Source organism: Prionailurus bengalensis, chromosome X, assembly GCF_016509475.1.
Source record: "Prionailurus bengalensis isolate Pbe53 chromosome X, Fcat_Pben_1.1_paternal_pri, whole genome shotgun sequence".
In the NCBI taxonomy this organism is placed as follows: Eukaryota; Metazoa; Chordata; class Mammalia; order Carnivora; family Felidae; genus Prionailurus; species Prionailurus bengalensis.
The window spans coordinates 95,258,727-95,277,125 of record NC_057361.1 but is presented as its reverse complement, the minus strand read 5'-3'; the positions used below and the strand labels follow the sequence as shown (position 1 = coordinate 95,277,125).

General features: G+C 41.2%; 1 protein-coding gene across 2 annotated transcripts in view; it reads right to left on the bottom strand.

The window, feature by feature from the left end:
- Positions 1-3,411: 3,411 nt before the first annotated feature.
- Positions 3,412-18,399, bottom strand: part of LUZP4 (leucine zipper protein 4) — a 31,320-nt gene continuing 16,332 nt past the window's right edge. Inside the window, exons 5-8 of one of the 2 annotated variants that reach the window (XM_043570373.1) lie at positions 15,727-15,808; positions 8,979-9,031; positions 5,246-5,366; positions 3,412-4,119 (exon numbers count right to left, since the gene is read on the bottom strand). In XM_043570373.1, the coding sequence (XP_043426308.1) occupies positions 4,021-4,119; positions 5,246-5,366; positions 8,979-9,031; positions 15,727-15,808 (355 nt within the window). In that variant the 3' untranslated portion in view covers positions 3,412-4,020. Of the gene's footprint in view, positions 4,120-5,245; positions 5,367-6,842; positions 6,883-8,978; positions 9,032-15,726; positions 15,809-18,399 lie in introns of those variants that run through there. The other variant, XM_043570374.1, reaches the window with a different exon arrangement.

Genomic DNA, 18,399 nt, shown 5'->3' with positions numbered 1-18,399 from the left:
AGTCAAACTGAGAAATCTGTGTTAGGCTGTTTTTTAGAAATACCCATTTTCTGAAGTATCCAAACATTCCACAGCTTGTTTAGTCTCTTTCTTCTTCCCTTCCCTTCCCCTCCCTTCCCCTCCCTTCCCCTCTCCTCCCCTCTTCTCCTCTCCTCTCCTCTCCTCTCCCTCCTTCCATTTTGTTTATGGAGGTTTGCCGTTTTGTGGAAGGCTGTATTTTAGAAGTTTTATGCTGCCATCTGCTGGGTGAGGAGGCAGCACTCAGCTGGAGCAAGGAAATCTTTCTGCCAGACTCACACAGCAAACAACAGGAAACCCACGCAACTGAAGGCACCAGACGCAAAACCCAAAAAGCAACTTAATACTTTTATGGCTCATTAGTTTACTCACAATGTATTATTTCTGACATGAGCGAAATGTGATTATTTCTGAAAATTTGTAAAATCTGGAAAAGTAGTAACACCAACTTCCTGTAGTTCCCACATTCTAAAAGATGATGGTGCATTTTCTTCCCAATCTTTAATACATTTTTTTTTTTTTTGCAATACTCTTTCGGTCAACAAAGGTTTACTAGCACCTTCTATATACTAGGCACTTTGTTAGGCACTGGAGATTAAAACAGTGAAGAAAAAAGGCACCTGGGTAGCTCCGTCAGTTAAGCGTCCCCGACTTCAGCTCAGGTCACGATCTCACAGCTTGTGAGTTCGAGCCCCGCGTCGGGCTCTGTGCTGACAGCTCGGAGCCCGGAGCCTGCTTCAGATTCTGTGTCTCCCTCTCTCCCTGCCCCTAACCCACTCGCATTCTGTCTCTGTCTCTCTCAAAAATAGGTACCCATTAAAAAAAAGAAAAAGCAAGCATGATGAGGGGGCAGAGTGATTGCAGTGCTGTTTTAGATAGGGTGGTCATGGAAGGTTCCTCTGAGGTGGTGGGAAAGCGGTATTTGAGCTTCTCAAATGATCAGAGGGAGGGAGCCACGCCAATGTCTGGAGGAAGAGTCTTGTAGGGCGAAAAGTATCCTAGGCTGTGTTCGAGGCGTAAGAAGGAAGCTGGTGTGGCTGGAAAGGTACGTGGTGGGGGGAAATTGGAAGGAAAAAAGATTAGAGAGCAAAGCCAGGGATCAAATCACAAAGGGGCCAAGTCACGTACAGATAACTCTGTACCCCGTTTAAACCCATTTAACATAGCAGAGCTGTAGCTTGAAGGATGGGCAGGATCCAACAAGGAAGCCCAAGAACCTCCCAGAAAGAGTCCTCCAACCTGCACTCGTATCCACTGGATAGCGTTTCAGAGTGGAAGCGGAGAGGAGGGGAGAGAGTGCAGGTACGGACATATGTAGAAAGTAACAAGCAGAGGGGCGCCTGGGTGGCTCAGTCCTTTAAGCGTCTATCCATCTCGGCTCAGGTCGTGATCTCACAGTTCATGAGTTTGAGCCCCGCGTTGGGCTCTGCGCTGACAGCGTGGAGTCTGCTTGGGATTCTCCCTCTCTCACTCTGCCCCTCCCCACCTCTCTCTCTCCCTCTCAAAATAACTAACTAAACTTAAAAAGAAAGTAGTAAGCAGAAAGATCAAAACAGAAGAGAGGGAGATGGGGTAGGCTCTATAGTTTCTACCTGGTTGCGGGTAGGAATTTTAGTTACCACTAAGGAGCAGCGTATTGTACAATCTGACAATTGAGCACGCATCACACAGATTGCTGAAGCCCACGCCCGGAGTTTCAGATTCAGTAGGTCTGGGGGTGAGGCTGGAGAGTTTGCAACTTCCTGAGTGATGCTGACCACGCTGGTCTGAAGATCTCACTTCAAAAATTAATGCTATGGGGGCACCTGGGCGGCTCCGTCCGTTAAGCGACCAACTCTTGATTTCAGCTCAAGACAGGATCCCAGGGTTCATGCGATCCAGCCCCGTGTCCTGCTTGGCATTGTCTTTCCCTCCCTCTCTGCCCCTCCTCTACTCATACTCTGTCTCTCAAAATAAATAACTAAATAAACAAACATTAAAAAATCAGTGCTATGATTGTTGCCAAATGAGGCAAACATGGAAAGTTCAGCCTGTCTCTTGGTTCATGTACTGAAAAATACCCAGAGTGTTTATCTCTTGGAATGGACCAAACCGGTTGTTTATGCTCCTGTACTCCTAACGTTATTCAAGGTAGAGAGGGAGAGATGTGTGAATTATATGGCTGCTGTTCAATACAGAAAAGAGACCATTTTGGAGCTGGGAAGGTATTACAAAGTCCGTTGACTTACGCCGTTTCTTTTCACCCGGTATTATCCATCAGCAAGCAAGACACTGAAAACAGTACATCTATCCCACATTCTCTGTTGATGAGAGTATGGGAAAACAAGGCTTTTCATATTCTGTACAGCGATTTATTAATATGTGTAACATTCTAAATAAGTACTCTTTAATCCAGCAATTCTACTTCTAGAAAATGGTCGTATGGAACAAATTGGAGATCTGCTGCAAAGATCTAGCTCCATGGATGGTCATCACAAGTTTCATTTACAAAAACTCAAACTAGATGCAGCCCGAATGTCTAGCAATGGGAAACTGGATACCTACTGCGGAAAGAAAGCTTTGCTATGGAAGAAGTCTTTGTGTCAACAAAATACATATGGAGGTAGAGATCACAGTTGTTATGCATGCGGGTTTTTACGGTATTTTGTGTTTTCTAAAATTTCTTCAAGGAACGTGTATTGGTTTTGTGATCTGAAGAAACATCCTCTCCCAAATCACTTGCTGCAAATTACGGTATGAAGCTTCATGCACGTCATCATTCTCCATATTCAAGGTTAGACCCTCGGAGCAAAGCTACCACAAAAGGTAGAGACCTTGGGGGGCGCCTGGGTGGCTCAGTCGGTTAAGCGTCCGACTTCGGCTCAGGTCACGATCTCGTGGTATGTGAGTTTGAGCCCCGCGTCGGGCTCTGTGCTGACTGCTCAGAGCCTGGAGCCTGTTTCAGATTCTGTGCCTCCCTCTCTCTCTGACCCTCCCCCGTTCATGCTCTATCTCTGTCTCAAAAATGAATAAACGTTAAAAAAAAAAAAAATGTAGAGACCTTGGGTCAAACTGATGATGGCTTTGCTTTTCAACTCAATGGTTCAACCATTTGTTAATTTGGTTCAGAAAACAATGGTATAAATGAGTCAGACTAGAATCCAACTATTCTTATATTTCTATATTGCATTTCATTTTCTTTGCACAAATAAATGTGAGGGCAAGATTTATTAAATGAGGCTGAAAGTCTTATGGAAGTAGGAAATACTAATAAACCACTATTTTTAGTGTATTATAACAACAGGCTTAGCTGGACACAGTTGACATCCAAATTACACTTCGATAGTCTGTGTGTATCATTATTCAGGATCATCGGTACTTTGGACCCCAAATATCAATGGAAAGACAAAAAGCCACATTTGTATTTAAACTTTATTACCTTAATACATTCACAGCAAATTATAGTAGAACAATTTGAAATTCTTATAAGTTCATATCAAAAGCAAAAGCATAATTTCCCAGAAAAAGTGAAAAGGTTTGGATACCAATTTATCTTTTTCATGAAGAGTACAGTTCAATCTTACTAACTTTTGAGGCAGAGAATATTTTATCATCAAAGATGCTCATCAATAATCTTGCTCTACTGTTGAAATACAATCTATTTAGGATTCCCATGTGGGTTCTTGAACTCAAAGAACAACTTAAAATCAAAGCAACAAAAAATAAAAAAGAAAAGAAATATATTCTCTACCATTGAAGACAAGTCATTCTGAAAACCTAGCTGTCTTCCTAACATGTCTCATTCTAAATCATCTTTCCTACTTCTTACTCATTTCTCCGTTCTTTTATGCACACAAAGTAAACATTTTTTTTCTCTTATGTAAACATTGTTGACAGGTTACTTGCATCAAAGCGTACTTAAGAAAAGATACATTAACAAGAGAAGCAAAAAGGTAAATACTGAAAGCATATGTCTATCGTCTAGCATAAACTCGCTACAATATCCTTGTTAACAGCGAAACTTTAAGAGGAAAGGACTTTTTGGTCTTCAGAATTGACAACGGATTCTGGCGTTTTCTTCGTTGTCAGCTTAGAGAATCTTTCATTTAGTGAAAGTTTAGTCTGTGAAGGAAAGAAAAGCTATGGCTTTAGTGGTTTAGCAATATTTAAAAACACTCACGAAACTTGATTGTTAAAGTAGACAGGGGGTGGTTGGAGGAGACTGCGAGCGACCAGAGACAAGATCGTGAGTTTGAAGAAACTATACAGCACTCTGCTCTGCGACCCTAAAAGCATGAGAGACTTTGCCTGCTCTGAGGTAGACCACCAAGGCCACCTCTTGGGTTCTTACAGGCTAAATAGTATCATCAAACGGCTTTAATTGAAGAGGTAATGAAGAAAGCAATTACTCATAGAGTAAGTGGGTAAGCTTCCACAGGATGAGGGTCAGGCTTGCTTCTATGCAGTGGAGACTGAATGCCTTCACTGTGCCCAGGAATTTGGTAATCTGCCTTGTGAAGACACCCCGGGGGCTAAGTGACTTCCAAGTGGTATTATTAGTCTATAACCAGCTGGAATACCTCGAAGATCTCCCAAGACTTAACTTCCAGTTTCGTCCTTGTACAGACGGTCACTGAGCCTACGTTTCTTTCTCCATTTTCAAGCAATACCCTTTTAACACCACCCCGAAACCTAAATCAGAAGCCAGACTGATACTGCTCTGAGGCATAGGCAGTCTAGCCATTACTATATATTGCCCATTTTCTAATTCTGAGTCATATATGCTTTTATGCAGAACACAATTAATCAGAATATGAGTGGAACAGGGTCCTCTGGTTAATTTCACCTGTTGCTAACATTATACATTAGCATTTTTGTTTTTGTTTTTGCTGTAGTATATAGTTTGGTAAACACATTATCTCCTTGGAAAGGTGCCTCGACCATCTTGAGCCTTAAGGCCACTACAGATGTGAACACACAGTAGACTGAACTAAATCCGTATCTGACTTGAAGTTCACCTTGAGAATGAATAATTGAGGTCAGCTTGTTTTCTTGACCTTTGTGTCCTTAGCAAAAGAAGTGAAATACAGGGAAGAAATTTCTTGTGTATCAAAGGGCTCCGGACAGGCTTTGTTTAACTACTTTTTTTCCCTATACATAACAGATAATCCTTATATATATTTAAACTACGCATGGATTCTTTAACATCTCACGGGCGAAGCTTATGGTGCTATTCTATTACATTTACCTGATGACCAGTTGCTTGAAAGTTGAATATCGGGCTTATTTCTTTGGGCTCCTGCAGAGAACTATTGGTTGAAGTATTTTTATTTCTTAGGTGTAAAGCTTTAGCATCACATCTCGTGTATCTGTCAATTAAGTATAATATTTAATAAAAATGTATTTGACGGGCACAATTAGATGAGCAACTTTGGGCCATTCAACTTAACCTCTCTAGGTCTCATTTCCACCAGCTGCATAATGAAGACGTTTTACTCAAGAATCTTCAAAGTTCCTTTTAGCATTAAGGTTCCAAGTATTGAATTGAGGAATCTTTGCATAGCATCCAAGAAGATCACTTGTATGCATTAAGCTAGCCTTTTTTTATATTGTTTCTTCAAAACCACAAGACGAGTTTTTCTACTCAAATGCCAAAGCAGCTTTGCTATTATTTCAGTATGGTCATACCTAGAAGCATTTTGGAACAAAAGTAGCCACAGCCTCTATATATAAAGAAAATGGATTAGTAGGTGCCTTGGGCTGCAGTGGGGAGGGAGGTAAGGGAGTTAAGAGGGAGTGACTAGGGGCGCCTGGGTGGCTCAGTCGGTTAAGCGGCCGACTTCACCTCAGGTCATGATCTCGCGCTCCGTGAGTTCAAGCCCCGCGTCGGGCTGTGTGCTGACAGCTCAGAGCCTGGAGCCTGTTTCAGATTCTGTGTCTCCCTCTCTCTGACCCTCCCCTGTTCATGCTCTGTCTCTCTCTGTCTCAAAAATAAACGTTAAAAAAAAAATTTTTTTTTAAAAAGAGGGAGTGACTACTAATGGGTACAAGGAGTTTCTTTAGGGGCTAATGAAAATGTTCTATAATTAGATTATTGGGATGGTGACATACTCTGTTAATATACCACAAGCCACTGAGTTGTATACTTTAAGTGGGTGAGCTTTATGGTATGAAAATTATACCTCAATAAAGTTGTTATTTAAAAAGTAGCTGGGGGTGCCTGGGTGGCTCAGTCGGTTAAGCGTCCAGCTCCCGGTTTTGGCTCAGGTCATGATCTCACGGTTCAGTTTGTGAGTTCCAGTCCCCCATCGGGCTCTCTGCTGACAGCACTGAGCCTGCCTGGGATTCTCTCTCTCTCTCCCCCACTCTGCCCCTCTCCTGCCTGTGTGTGCTCTGTCTCTCAAAATTAAAATAAACTTTAAAAAACAATTTTTTTTAAGTAGCTGGAACATGTGGATACACAGAAATTAATAGAAGCAGCAGCCTGGCTATCTCAAGAGTAGCCACCCTCTGTAAGAAGCAGAGAATAACTAAAGCCTAACTGCTAGGGGATTATCTTGATATTATCAGTTAAGTTGGGGGAGTCAGTGGTTTTAAAATAAGTCAGGTGATTTTTTTCACTGTTGCTCTTTTTTCTTGGTTATAAATATTGTTCCTGCTGGGACCCAACGGGACCAAAAACAGTGTTTGACTTGGAAAAAAGAGAGTGCGGGGCGCCTGGGTGGCTCAGTCGGTTAAGCGTCCGACTTCGGCTCAGGTCACGATCTCGCGGTCCGTGAGTTCGAGCCCCGCGTCGGGCTCTGTGCTGACAGCTCAGAGCCTGGAGCCTGTTTCAGATTCTGTGTCTCCCTCTCTCTCTGGCTCTCCCCCGTTCATGCTCTGTCTCTGTCTCAAAAATAAATAAACGTTAAAAAAAATTCAAAAAAAAAAAAAGATAAAAGAGAGAGTGCTCTGAGTAATTAAATAGATATTAGTTTCCTAATTAACTTTTAGTCACATGTTCTCTTTCCTTTTCCTTAACATTCCACAGAACGTGTAAATGTTTTTTTTATTTACTGAACACAATATATCCCATTGCTAATTTTAAAAGCACGTAAGTGTAACATTCTAAATGCGGCAGGCAGAATTCCAAAAATAATCCCCAAAGAATTGCACCAGAACTGCGACTGTGATGAGACAGCACATCCATGAATATATTACTTTATCTGGCAAAAGAGACCTTGTAGATGTAATTCAAGTTACAAGTCAATGGACTTTATTCATTTATTTTTTAGTTAACTCAATGGACTTTTAAAATAAGGAGATTATCCTGGTTTATCTGGGTTGGCCTAATCTAATCACGTGATAAAAGCAAAAGAGGGGGCAAAGAGTAAGAAGGAGGGGCACTTGGCTGGCTCACTCGGTAGAGCATGACTCTGGATCTTGGGGTTGTGAGTTCAAGCCCCACGTTGGGTATAGAAATCACTTAAAAATAAAAATCTTGAAAGAAAGAAAGAAAGAAAGAAAGAAAGAAAGAAAGAAAGAAAGAAAGAAAAGAAAGAAAAGAAAGAAAGAAGAAGAAAGAAAGAAAAGAAAGAAAGAAAGAAAGAAGAAAGAAAGAAAGAAAGAAAGAAGAAAGAAAGAAAGAAAAGAAAGAAAGAAAGAAAGAAGAAAGAAAGAAAGAAAGAAAGAAAGAAAGAAAGAAAGAAAGAAAGAAAGAAAGAAAGAAAGAAAGAAAGAAAGAAAGAAAGAAAGAAAGAAGGACATGACATGCTGTTGCTGGTTGGTAGATGGAGGGGCCGCATGCAAGGGAATTCAGGCTCCCTCTAGAAGCAGAGTGACCCCTGACAGCCAGGAAGGAAACAGAAAACCTCATTCCCACAACCTCAAGGAACAACTGGAAGGAGGTTGGAAGCAGATTCTTCCCCAGAGCCTCCAGATAGGAGTACATCCCAGGGCCAGCAACTTGATTTCAGCCCCATAAGGCCCTAGGTGGAAAACCAGCCCAGCACCCCTGGACGTCTGAGCTACAGAATTCTGAGATCACAAATGAGTGTGGTTTTCAACGGTTTGTGGTCATTTGGTTAGGCAACAACAGAAAACTAATAAGCTAGGCTTTTAAAGAACTTAACTTTGTCTTTACTTGCACTTGTGGAGAGACAATATACAAGAGCAGAAGGCCCACGGCTTTGTAGCCACGCAAACCAAATTCGAATCAATTACTCAAAATCTGAATTACGTTATTAGTCGTATTGCTTCAAGGAAGTTAATATACTGTCTGGAGCTTATTTTATTCATCTGTAACATGGACATGTTCGTACCTACCTCACAGGATTGCTGGGGATTAAATTATATCACAAACGTAAAAGTGCTAAGCACAGGGCCTAGCACATAATCGGCACTCCGTAAATACTATCTATTATCATGAATCTGCTCCGACGTCCACAGCTCTTTGAGCCCTTCCGCAGATGCTCTTGGTTAGGCCCATTTTAAAGGTGTATAACAGGACTCCTTCTTTCATGGCTGTAGTTCTGAAGGGTTACACAAACGCTCCTGACAATTTCACCTGGCAAAGCCCTGCATGCTTGAAACCAAGATCATCTGGAACACTGAAATTTACTTAGCATGTCGGGTATATATTATAAGGGGCAGGGGGGTTTAATTTTCAGATTAAATAATGAAAATTCTTCATGGTACCGAATTCTTCAGTCTTCAGGTGACAATTCCTGCACGCGTTAAGTAGAAAGGATATAACACCAAGACATGTGTATTCGCCATAGGAAAACGAAGCCGGGACATCTCAGACATAACCGTAAAAATCAAGCCTGGCTGTTTTAATCACGAATTTTCTGGTTCGATATTGGGATTATCAAACAGATTGGCATGGATTGTTCAGGATCATTCTAGAAGCCTCTCCCTGTAAGCTACCTGTATTTATCTTTGTTTCATTTTTTCCCCTAAGAAGAGTTAAATTTATTGTACCGATGTCTATCTGCAATTACCTTTCACGTCTTCGATCGCTTTCGTGGGATCTGCGGCCATTTTCTGGTGATATCTAAATGGGGAAAGTGAAGACAAATCATGCAGAAGCCGTCCTTACTCAACACCAGATGCTTATTTTTTTATTTATTTTAAATTGACTGACATTTTCAGTGACAATATTCTTGTTGCTTGATCCTCCATCTAACATTCAACTTCAGATTTTTCTCCCCTATTCACAGATGCAAGAATGTCAAAGCCAGTGGGTCCTTAGAGATCAAGCAGTCCAACCCCCTCACATAACAAGTTAGGAAATGGGGATTTGGAAAAGTCAAATGCCACAGTACTGGCCTGGATCTAGGGGAAAGATAATAATTGTAGATAAAATCCACAAAGCGTGTCCTTATAACCTTTACAGAATAAGCCTGTAATATTGATTGTATTGAAGATAGGGGGTGCCTGGCTGGCTCAGTCAATAGAACGTGCAAGTCTTGATCTTGGGGTTGTGAGTTCAAGCCCCATGTTGGGTGTAGAGATTACTTAAAAAATTTTTTTTGAAAGATAGCTAAAACCAGACAAAAACCCCACTAAAAAGGAGAATTACAGGCCCATATCCCTGATGAAGCTGGATGCAAAAATTCTCAGCAATATGCTAGCAAATCGAATTCAACAGCACATTAAAAGAATGATTCAATATGGTCAAGTGGGATTTATTCCCGGGCTGCAGGGCTGGTCCAATATTTGCAAATCAATCAACCCAATATACCACATTAATAAAAGAAAAGATAACCATATGATCCTTTTAATAGGTGTGGAAAGAAGCATTTGACAAAATAAGGCATCCTTTCTTGATAAAAACCCTCAAGGAAGTAGGGATAGAAGGAACATGCCTCAACATCACCAAAGTCATATATGAGAGGCCCATAACTAATATCATCCCCAATGGGGAAAAACTGAGAACTTTCCCTGTAAGATCAGGAACATGACAGGAATGTCCACTCTCACCACTGTTATTCAACACAGTGTTGGAAGTCCTAGCCTCAGCAATCAGACAACAAAAAGAAATAAAAGACATCCAAATCGGGAAGAAAGAAATCGAACTTTCACTCTTCACAGATGACATGACACTCTCACATGGAAAACCCGAAAGACTCCACCAAAAAACTGGTAGAACTGATACATGAATTCAGCAGTCACAGGATATAAAATCAATGTACAGAGATCAGCTGCATTCCTATACACCGATAATGAAGCAGCAGAAAGAGACATCAAGGAATCGATTCCATTTACAATTGCACCCAAAACCAAAAGCTACTTAGGAGTAAACCTAACCAGAGAGGTAAAATATCTGTACACTGAAAACTATAGAAAGCTTATGAAAGAAATTGAAGGAGACACAAAGAAATGAAAAAACATCCCATGCTCATGGATCAGAAGAATAAATATTGTTAAAATGTCGATACTACCCAAAGCAATCTACACATTCAATGCAATCCCAATCAAAATACCAACAGCATTCTTCACAGAGCTAGAACAGTCCTAAAATTTGTATGGAACCAGAAAAGACCCCGAACAGCCAAAGCAATCCCAAATAAGAAAACCAAAGCTGGAGGCATCACAATTCCGGACTTCAAGCTGTATCACAAAGTTGTAATCATCAAGACAGTATGGAACGGGCACAAAGACAGACACATAGATCAATGGAGTAGAAGAGAGAACCCAGAAATGGACCCACAAATATATGGCCAACTAATCTTCCACAAAGCAGGAAAGAGTATCCAACAGAAAAAACCCCGTCTCTTCAGCAAATGGTGCTGGGAACACTGGATAGTGAGATGCAGAAGAATGAACAGGTACCACTTTCTTAAACCATACGCAAAAATAAACTCAATACGGATGTAAGACCTAAAACCTACAGGAGAAAACAGGCAGCAACCTCTCTGACCTTGGCCACAGCAACTTCTTACTTGACATGTCTCTGGAGGCAAGGGAAATGAAAGCAAAAATGAGCTACTGGGACCGCATCAAGATAAAAACTTCTGCACAGTGAAGGAAACAATCAACAAAACTAAAAGGCAACCAATGGAATGGGAGAAGATATTTGCAAATGACATATCAGATAAAGGGTTTGTATCCAAAATCTATAAAGAACTTACCAAACTCAACACCCAAAAAACAAATAATCCAGTGAAGAAATGGGCAAAAGACCCAGACAGACACTTCTCCAAAGAAGACATCCAGATGGCTAACAGACAGGAAAAGATGCTCAACATCACTCATCATCAGGGAAATACAAATCAAAACCACAATGAGATACCACCTCACACCTGTCAGAATGGCGAACTAACGACTCAGGAAACAACAGATGTTGGCAAGGATGCAGAGAAAGAGGAACTCTTTTGCCCTGCTGGTGGGAATGCAAAGTGGTGCAGCCACTCTGAAAAACAATATGGGGGCTCCTTAAAAAATTAAAAATAGAACTTCCCTATGACCCAGCAATTGCACTACTAGGTATCTATCCAAAGGATATAAAAATGCCGATTTGAAGGGGCATATATATCCCGTATATAGCAGCACTATCAACAATATCCAAATTGTGGAAAGAGCCCAAATGTCCATCGACTGATGAATGGCTAAAGAAAAAAATATACATATATACACACACACATATATATATGTACGTATACATACATACATACATACATACAATGGAATACTACTTGGCGATGAAAAAGAATGAACTCTTGCCATCTGCAACAACGTGGAATTAACAGGAGTGTTCCAAGTGAAATAAGTCAGTCAAAGAAAGACAAATATCATATGATTTCACTCTTATGTGGAATTTGAGAAACACAACAGATGAACGTAGAGGAAGGGAAGGAAAAATAAGATAAAACACAGAGGGAGGCAAACCATAAAAGGCTCTTAAATACAGAGAACTGAGGGTTGCTGGAGGGAAGGTGGGTGGGGGGATGGGCTAAATGGGTGGTGGGCATTTAAGAAGGGCACTTGTTGGGATGAGCACTCGATGTTATATGTAAGTGATGAATCGCTAAATTCTACTTCTGAAACAAACAAAAGAACAAAAAACAGCTGAGATGGAGAATTGTATCATCCTAATAATTTTAGAAAGTCTTACCTGTATCCCGGTCAGACATTTCATGTGTAAGTTAGGATTTTTTCCAATAGTTACCTTAAATCCCTTATCCGTGTAATTACTTTGTAAGTGACAACATAGTTTACACCTACATGCGGTCAATGAAACAAACCAAAGCATGATGAAAACATTCCATTCAAACATGAATTGGTCCAGATCACTCCATAACTGAACTGGTTTCAGTGCAGCCGCTTATATGTAACCGGTGTTTCGTGATCCAACTGTTTTTATATCAAATTGTAACCACAATTACAGTTCGCAAGCAGATTTGGTACTAACAGCCTTACAAACAATATAATAGCAGCCAAAAAGCCCATCGAGCCAGTAGACTATAAAAGCACCATAACAGGGGCTCCTGCATGGTTCAGTCAGTTAAGCATCTGACTTTGGCTTGGGTCGTGATCTCATGGTTCGTGAGTTCGAGCCACACATCAGGATCTCTGCTGTCAGCGCAGAGCCCGCTTCAGATCCTCGGTCCCCCTGTCTCTCTGCCCTTCCCTTGCTTGCTCTCTTTCTCTCTCAAAAATAAATAAAAACTTTTTTTTTTTAAAGCACCATCACACATGTAGTTATTCTTCAAAGTTAATGGGTACAGATCAAATATCCTCTTATCGGAAAGTTCGTGTTTAGGTTGGAAGCACATATTAGTGTTTACACGTAAATATGCCAGGGAAGACAGCCCTGAATTCGATACGGATGCGTGTCTAATGGCAATGACTCCAGGAGTTAAACAGAGTCTCACATAGGCTCACCCATGTTCTACCAGCAACGCCAGTTAATGGGGTCTTTGCCAAGAACTAAAGAAGGATAAGGATGCCTCGAGAATGAAGCTATGGTTTATATGCAAACCAGTCGCAATCACAGCAGATTAGTCCGGAGCTTAACTAGGTATAGAGAAGCCAAAGTAGAAGACAGAAGAATAGGAGGAAATGGGGGGAAAGGAACAGGAATTAGAACTTGAAACTATTGTAAAAAAGGGATTTGAGCTAAATGTGATTATTTCTGAAAATAAATTGATCAATGCCAGTTCCTTCCTTAAGGTCTTTCCATACATACTTCTACACTGCCCTCGATATAAAATCCATACTCCAGCGTGGCACGCAGGCCCTCGGTGATCTGGCTCCTGACAGCCTACCTCTTCACGCTCACCTCTCAACAGCTCTGCCCACACACTTTCCACTTCAGCTCAGTGATTTTTCAAACTAACGTTTCAAAGTGGTAGAAAACCCGGGTGCCTGGGGTGGCTCAGTCCGTTAAGCGGCCGACTTCGGCTCAGGTCATGATCTCGCGGTCCGTGAGTTCGAGCCCTGCGTCGGGCTCTGTGCGGACAGCTCGGAGCCTGGAGCCTGCTTCAGATTCTGTGTCTCCCTCTCTCTCTCCCTCTGCCCCTGCCCCGCTCTCGCTCTGTCTCTCTCAAAAATCAATAACGATTAAAAAATAATCTTTAAAAACAAAAAAAATAAAGTGGTAGAAAACCTAGTTCTAACAAAATCTTAATTTGGTATCCCAATATGCAAAATCCTGAAAAGCAAAAAGTGCCTTCGTTGGCCCCTAAGGCACCTCTTCAAAACCCCTAGACCTCTGCAGTACAGAGTTAGAAAACTACTGCAGTCTGGTCAAACCAAGCTAATTGCAGTTCACCAAACATGCCGTGCTTTCTTTCACTTCTGTACCATTAATTTTTTTTCTAGGGGACTGGGGAGAGAGGCAGAGAGAGAATCCCAACTAGGTTCCATGCTCAGCGTAGAGCCAGATGTGGGGCTCAATCCCACAACCTGAGCCCCACACTGGGAACATGACCTGAGCCGAAATCAAGAGTCAGACACTCCACCGACTGAGCCATCCAGGTGCCCCACTTCTGTAACTTTAATCATGTTGTTTCCTCTGATCGGAATGCCTTTCCCATCATTTCTGCTTTGCTTACTTTTACTCAGCCTTTAGGATTCAACTCAAACACTCTCTCCCCTCCTATAATTTCCTTAGCTGGTTTGTACCTTGCGCCCACCTCTAAGTATTTTTGCTATGCTTCTCTGTCTCTGTCTCTGTGTGTGTCTGTCTCTCTCCCTCCCTCACTCTTTCCTTCTCTCTCTTCCCTCCTTCCTTCTCTCTTTTCTCCCTTTGTTTCCTTCATTTTCTTTCTTTCTTTCTCAAGTACATAGCACATTTCTGAAATGTAATGAGAGCTCAAAAGTGTCAAATAAAGAAATGAAATACTACAAAGAGAAAGAAAGGACCAAGAAGGGGACATTGAATTTGACAACAAAGAAGTACTAAAAATCTTTTGACAGCAAAATTCGTTAGAAAGGTAGGAACTCAGGTCAGATTCAAGAAATGAATGGGCAAACAGAAACACTTACGAGGTTGTAGCTGTATCCATGTGGAAGCCTGTTAGAGATTTTGGTCCTATTTTAAAAATATTCATATTTGCCCCTATATTCTCAAGGGGAATTTTTACGTCCGGGAGTTCGAGCCCCGCGTCAGGCTCTGGGCTGATGGCTCGGAGCCTGGAGCCTGTTTCCGATTCTGTGTCTCCCTCTCTCTCTGCCCCTCCCCCGTTCATGCTCTGTCTCTCTCTGTCCCAAAAATAAATAAATGTTGAAAATAAATAAATAAATAAATACTTAGGTCAAACACGTGAGCTCTGTAATAAAGATGGACGTTTCCAGCAAAATAGGTTTAATTGGCTCAGTCAATATACAGCATTTCTTGCAACTGTTACTCACAGCACTCCAATAAGTAAGTAAGTAATAAAATAAAGACGATGCCCTGGGGATTCAAGGACTGTAAAAGAATGTTTAAGGTAACGTATGCTACTGGGGTGTCTGGGTAGCTCAGTTCAGTGGAGCATGTGACTCTTGATCTCAGGGTCATGAATTCAAGTCCCACGTTGGGTGTGGAGCCTACTTAAAAATAAATAAATAAATACTACGAGTAAGTTTCATTTGTAACCCAACTCATTTTTGTCTAATGCCCGCTTCGAAGCTAAATTAAATAATATAAGGTAGAAATGCGGGTAACGGAAGGGAAGGGGGAACCTTTTGCAAGCACCTGTACTGCAAGGCTGGAAACATGCAGACACGGTTGACATACAAGGTTTCTTCCTACACTGATGTTGGTAGACAGGTTTTACCACATATTACAGTAATCATCTAGTCAGTCAGGGAAAGAAAAATATCGCATGACTTCACTCATATGAGGACTTCAAGACAGAGAACAGATGAACATAAGGGAAGGGGAACAAAAACAATACAAAAACAGGGAGGGGGACAAAACAGAAGAGACTCCTAAATATGGAGAACAAACTGAGGGTTCCTGGAGGGGTGGTGGGAGGGGGGATGGGCTACATGGCTAAGGGGCATTAAGGAATCTACTCCTGAAATCACTGTTGCACTGTATGCTAACTAATTTGGATATAAGTTAAAAAAATAAAATTAATAAAGAGTAAAATAAATAACTAAATACTAACTAAATAAAGTAATCATCAATATAAGCAGATGCCAAGACTAACTACTAGAAGAAAAATGGCTACAAAAAAGAAAGCCGGTTCAAATGAAAACGGCATAAGAAAATCTACATAGAATCTGTGCTATAAAATCGCAAAGGCTGATACTTACCCTTCGATTCCTGTTCATTTGATCATGTCTTCGATACACCTGTTTCTGGAAGTGTTCACGCCTTCTTTTCATTGTTAAAAACCTGACACAAATCATAAACGGTGATATTTTAAAACAACAACCTTTTATACTGAGTGAAATTATGTAAAATGTTATGTCTTCAAGCAATATTGTTTTATTATACATATTTAAACATCTGATTGAAGACCGAATGCTAGATGCGATTAGAATACAGAATAGTGTTTCGCTAAGTGATTTTCAGCTTAGCGGTGCATTTTTATTCACCGCATGCATAGCAAAGATCAGAAGTTAACCAGGCAATTGAATATTTCTATTTAAATTTTTATTTCAGAGTAACGTCAGCAAGACAGCATTTACAGACTCAGTGTTTTGTTTCCTCGAAATTCATACGCTAAAGACCTAACCCCCAATGCGACAGTACCTGGAGGAGGGGTCTTTTGGGAAGTAATTAGGCTCAGGTGAGGTCATGAGGATGGGGTCCCCATGATGGGATTTTGTGTCCTTATAAGAAGAGGAAGAGCCCAGAGTTTGCTCTCTCTCCACCATGTTAGAACACAGAGACAAGGTGGCTAGACAGGAAGAGAGCTCTCACCAGAACCCAACCATGCTGGCACCCTGATGTCAGACTTCCAGGCTCCAGAACTGTGAGAAATAGATTTCTGTTGTTTAGAGTACCCAATCTGTGGTATTTTGTCATGGCAGCCCAAGCTGAGGAAGACAACAGCAGACTAGGAAGCTATAGGCCCCTTTTTGCCTAAGATACACACTCTATTAAAAATAACATATAGGGGCGCCTGGGTGGCGCAGTCGGTTAAGCATCCGACTTCAGCTCAGGTCATGATCTCAAAATTCATGAGTTCAAGCCCTGCGTCAGGCTCTACGCTGACAGCTCGGAGTGGAGCCCGGAGCCTGCTTCGGATTCTGTGTCTCCCTCTCTCTCTGTCCTTCCCCCACTCACACTCTGTCTCTCTCCCTCTCAAAAATAAACGTTAACAAAAAAATTTTTTTAGTAAAAAATCAATAAATAAAACCAACATATAGACTAGACTACCTCTGTAAGAACTCCAGGGACCAGCTGAGAAACTACAGCACTCTGGCTATTGTAAAACCAAGAAGGGATTCCAGTGAATGGGGGAGGAATGTTCCCCGCGTTTACTGCACCTATTTTTGTCCCTCCCCCTATGCAATGAGCATAGAGCAACCGCGAGGAAACCCCTGGACTAGGGCTCCACCCTTGGGATGGAAACTAAAGAGGAGACCATGTATCCAATGTTCTGGTTTCTCTGGGGGCTGCCTGAGGGGCTAGTTTTTTTGTTTCACCAGACTCAGAGCATTAATGAGACCAAGGCCAGAGTTTGGAAGCTACTGAAAACAGAGGCAAGCAGCATATCAGAGCTGCAGTTCTGCAGGCAGCTGCCAAGGGGAACAAGAGGTTATAAAAGGTTTGAGAGGTGCTAGAACTCCCCAGACAGTAGATTTCCCCTGCGCGAAGCCAGAACGTAAAGACTGGGAAAAGTGTTTGTTTTTTCAAATGCGCAAATCCCGGCAAAAATTATAAGACGCACAAAGAATCAGAGACTTGGTCCAATCAACCAAAATACAGCTACAGAAATCAACCTTAAAGGAATGCAGATCTATGAGCTACCTGACAAAGAATTGAAAATAATGATCATAAAGATGCTCAACGAGCTAAAAGAGAACACAGATACACAACCAGAGGAAATCAGGAAGATGATGCGTGAACAAAATAGGATTATCAGCAAGGAGATAGAACCTATAAAAAAAGAACGAAATAAACTCTGGAGCTGAAAAATACAATAGCTGAAACGAAAAATTCATTAGAGGGGTTCGACAGAAGATTGGATTAGGCAGAAAAAAGAATCAGCAAACTTGAAGAGGTCATTTGAAATCATTTCAAGGTCATTTGAAATCACTGAGTTGGAGAAGCCAGAATAAAAATGAACAAAGAAAAATGAAGAGAGCCTAAGGGATTTATGGTATATTATCAAGCAGGCCAATACATGCATCATGGGAATCTCCGAAGGGGACGGAGGAGCAGAGAGGGTATTTGAAGAAATAGAAGCAACCCAAATGTCCATCAATAGATAAATAAAGTATATACACACAATGGAATATCGTTCAGCTTTCGAAAGGAAGGAAATCCTGTCACAGGCTACAAACATAGATGAACCTTGAGAATATTATGCTAAGTGAAATAAGCCACTCACAAAAACAAAAACAAAAAGGAACACTACATGATTCCACTTACAGGAAGGATCTAGAGTAGTCAAATTCACAGAAACAGAAAGGAAAATGGGAAGTTATTAACAGGTATAGACTTTCAGTTTTGTGAGACGAAGACGTTCTATAGGTCTGTTTCACAGCACTGTGAACATACTTAACATCACTGAAGCGTAAACCCGAAAATGATGAAGATGGTCATTTTATGTGGCTTTTTACAATTTTTTTAAATAAAAAACCCAAAATTCATAAACTTGTAAGATGTTTCCAGTTGGTCTAGACCTTGAGGCACGTAGCCCAAATTTCTCCTTGCACTGATTAGGGAACTGAGATCCAGAAATATTAAGTAATTTGCCCAATGCCCTTAGTGACAGAATTGGGACATAAAGCCATGTTTTCATATTCTTATGT